This window comes from Papaver somniferum, chromosome 1 (genome assembly GCF_003573695.1).
Source record: "Papaver somniferum cultivar HN1 chromosome 1, ASM357369v1, whole genome shotgun sequence".
In the NCBI taxonomy this organism is placed as follows: Eukaryota; Viridiplantae; Streptophyta; class Magnoliopsida; order Ranunculales; family Papaveraceae; genus Papaver; species Papaver somniferum.
The window spans coordinates 203,525,315-203,529,489 of NC_039358.1; the positions used below are offsets into that span (position 1 = coordinate 203,525,315).

The 4,175-nt window shown below is 36.7% G+C and overlaps 1 protein-coding gene across 1 annotated transcript; it reads right to left on the bottom strand.

Annotated features, from left to right (window-relative positions):
• Nucleotides 1-693: 693 nt before the first annotated feature.
• LOC113358522 ((-)-alpha-terpineol synthase-like) lies at nt 694-2,303 on the bottom strand. Its single transcript, XM_026602119.1, has 5 exons — nt 1,930-2,303; nt 1,629-1,847; nt 1,415-1,553; nt 1,065-1,313; nt 694-978 (listed from the first exon to the last, which is right to left on the bottom strand). The coding sequence occupies exons 1-5, from the start codon at nt 2,301-2,303 to the stop codon at nt 694-696; spliced, it is 1,266 nt and encodes a 421-aa protein (XP_026457904.1).
• Nucleotides 2,304-4,175: the final 1,872 nt, after the last annotated feature.

The following is a 4,175-nucleotide window of genomic DNA, read 5'->3' on the forward strand; positions in this document are numbered from 1 at the left end:
TTCGCTTACCAAACCTATTGGCGTTACGGTTTTTCCTTCTGCCTACCGAAAACAAAGAACAATTCTCCCTTCATGTTGATGCTACCAAACGAAGCATAAGTTTCTGGACATGGTCAATCTTTTTGGCCCCCGCTTGGTTAACCATACACAGGCAGGAAGAAGATAACGGAAAATAAGATTCTTACCTGTGCAATATGCGGATGGACTAAGACTCTCTCGAAGGATTGGAAAATTGCCCAGCTACCCAGAACTTTATCATGAAATTGCAACAAACTTTTGTTTCCTACTAATCACTGCAAGCGATACTGCATCATCCTTAGACATTAAAGTTCTCCTTGATAATTTTCAGATATTTTGCCGTGAATAAATACGGTTTCCAAAATAAAGAGTCGTAACTCTTCAAAAATCTCGTGATCGTTTTCAAGTGACTCTTGAAGAGGTCGTGTCTTTTCATGCGATTGTTTCTGATTTTTTGTTTAAATATAATTTTCCACGTGGCATCATAATTTGAGAGAGAATATCAAATTTAATCTGGTGCCGCCACATCAGCCTCAACATCCTCCTTTATATGAAGAAGTATTGATAGTAGCTAGTAAAAAAAACATGAATATAAGGGCAAATCATATTACGAGGACCGAGATCCTAAGACCAGTTTAAACTAAAGAAATTACTAAATGAACGCTAATGCCACCATTATATTGGATTAACAATCAAAGATAAAACATGATCTTTACTTTTACCGTCTTCAACTCCAAGCCCATCCCCATATTGATAGAAAAACATTGCTGTTCGTGCAAGATTTAAAGCTATGCGAATAAAAGGAAGATCGAATGTTGTGTCGATGATAGACTCGTTCATTTTCTTCCATGTATCCATGATAAGTCCACTTATATACAAACGTGCATCCTCTACGGAACTGCTCATTTCACGCATGTAACAATGTACTGATGAGGAGACATCACCTCTTTCTATCTCCGCCTGCATGACCATTTCAAAAACATTAAGATCACCCCATAAAATTAATCTTGTCAACAAAAATGTTACGCTAACTAGAATTTTCTTACCGACGAAGTTGCAAGATCATTGGAAAGTCGGAAAATCATGGAAGCGCAATACAAAAGATTATGATTGTCTTCTAGAGCTCGTAGAACATCAGTTGTGATTCGTTGTTTGGTTGCGAAAAATGCATGAACTAGAAACACCGAACCAGATGAGGAAAGCCAGCCGTTTGACAAATATTCCTCAACCGTCGGTGTATATCCCTTGTTACACCACCTCGCCTCTACTAGCATCGCTTTTATGAAATTTTCCCACTAAAGTATCACAATAGTTTTGTCTTAATCAGTACTTCTTGCATCCCTTAAAAAGTGATACTTTTATTATTCGAGAGTTGTGACATTAAGAAGCAACTTACTGATTTGGTTAAGTAAGGTAAGATGTCGTGGCCTTGGTCTTTCAGTACCTCAAAAGCCATTTCGTTAGTTGTATTGTAAAGCGCTAAGAAACATATTTTCATATAGATCGGTAGCTTTTCCATGTCCTTGGTATTCCACCTGAATGCAATATAAATTGATGATAAATTTGGGCGCATGATAAGGAAGTTTTAGACCTTCATAACATATTATTACCTTTCAACGACATCGGCAAATATCTCGAGTTCTTCTAATGAACCATGAACGTCGTATATATCATCAATAATTAGCACAAAATTCATGACTTTTGTGAGCCATTCTGTGCAACGTTGGCTCTTTGCCTCTGCTGAAATCCCAATGCTAAATAAGAAACTCCCAACTAGCCTGTCTCTTGCGAAATTCAGTTTGCTAGCGACACCGAGACTCCTCCACCACCTAGCCAAATAGCAATATTGTGTGCATAAGTAAATTTGGAAGCTATGTCCACAAAGAGACATCATCTGGAGTATAACAATACCTTGACATATTTCGAAGATCTTCCTGGTGTGTGGCTTGGTATATATTGAAATTTAATTCAGCCAATTTCAAGAAAACACGGTTCATATCTTGTGCATCTTTATATTCATTGATGGACCACCTAGCTTCTGATCTCTCCATCCTCCAATGCAATGGAATCTCCAGGGAGCTTTTTACTTGATTTCTAAGTTCTACATTGTTGTTGATCCCTTCAGAGAGTTTTCTTTTTGTGAATAGTATGGTCTCCTCTAGTATGCTTTCACCTTCTGAAGCTAAATGTGCAGCTTCATATAAGCTCAACATTCCCTTGACATCCTCACTCAGGTGTTCCTTAAAACCATTTGTGTCCATGTAGATAGTAAACACATCTGTCATAGAGTGATCCAAGGACTCAATGTTACTTACTATGACAATCTATCTATCAATTAATAATGCAAACTTTGAAACAATCCAATGCAAACACGTAGCACAATCCCTAAGTGTTACGAAACTGTTTTGTTACAGTTATTGCTAATGTTTTGAAACATATATACAACCGTTACTAAGTTTTTATCTTATGAATCAGCATCCCATTTTAGGCGTATTTTATCTTAATTTACGAGCTTAAAACCCCAAAGTCCAACCAAAAACGCTTAAAATTTTTAACGTCCTTCGGCCGCATAGACAGTTCAAAGTTGTCGCGTTAAATATATTGACGTATCTTCCCCTAAACTGAAAATATAATTCCGTCTTTGATTTGATAACCTATATAAAGGCCTCATATTTTAAGTTGCTTGGAGCACCCCAAAACGGTAATCAAGGACATCAGCTATTTTCCAAAGGGTCACCATGTTTGTTACTATTCAGCACACGTGTAGTTTTCTTCACGTGCTAATCACTTGCTAATGTGTAGTTTTCTTCACGGCACGTTACCATTGAAGAGATCTTGTAGTATTCAATCTAGTTTTGTGCGTGTCTATATCTTCTTCCTTTTACTCGTATATCTCAGCGATGGCAAGCAAGAAGATGACTGAAATTATTGTAAATGTTAATTTGTAGCATACTGCAACTAGGGGTAAGATGACTGAAATTATTGTAAATGTTAATTTGTAACATACTGCAACTAGGGGTGGTGCAGAAAACCACTTGGGTTTGATGGAGGCATCTTTTTGTGAATCCTTGTTATTATAGGGTTGAGGACCTTCTGGTTGTTGTTTAGATTAAATATGTAAAGAAAATTTTGAAACATACATCTTTAACTCAAATTCATAAGCAGATAGGATGTTGCAAGGCAGGATAAATTTGTCCATTACAGGAAACAGATATCATAAAAAGAAAAAACAAAAAAAAAAAAAAAACAATGGAAGATCAGTATTGCTATGCCAGACCCAGTAGGCAGTAACGATATATCATGGGAGCGGCGGTGGCTGCAGCAGTGGGTTTATAGTAAGTTGCTTTCATACGCAACAAGAGCAAAAATGATCAGTAAAATAGTCTAAACCGACGGCTTCAAGGAAACTACCACTGCACCGTGTGTCACTGAACCCACTGATAAGACCTCGTGAGACGTAGTCCTGGCAACTAGTCTCACAGTTATCACAGGTTGATACACCTATTTTGCGATTATCTTCGTTATTTTCATCGCAAAGCAAGACCCAAGCACTAACAGTTCTGCATAAAAGAGATTAAGTACGATAAGAAAATACAAATTGGGGTATCAGGAAAATGAGCTAATGTGTGACTTTTTATTCTATAATGCGGTAAATAATAAGTTAGCAAGTTAGCGGATGCGGAAGAGAACTATCAAAACAAGAAACTAAAGTGAAATGAAGAAAATGGTAGATTGATTATAAGTTACCCGAGATGAAGTGCCACTAGAACAATCACAAAACCGATGAAAGCAGGAGAAGAACTGAAATGAGCTTTTGCCATTTGTTTGAAATTCAGTTGATTGCTATACTTTTGATCCAGAAATTTCTTTTTATTTATAAGGAACCCAAGTTGATCTACAAAGTCTTCTAAAGGTATAAACAATCGAAACAACTCCATGTGATGCGCCGCTTGTTTGCGAAATTGGTGCCTTTCGCAAATGCAGTTATTTTAGTTGATGCTGCATTAAGCCCAGTCCATTAATCATGAATTCTTATAATTTAATTATTGATGATCAAGTTGAGATTTACTAATTCAAAAATCGCCATTATCAGATTAACTAATATAAAGATTATGTATAAAAAGTTTCATCTGTCATTTTCTTGGAATCCCGGAAGC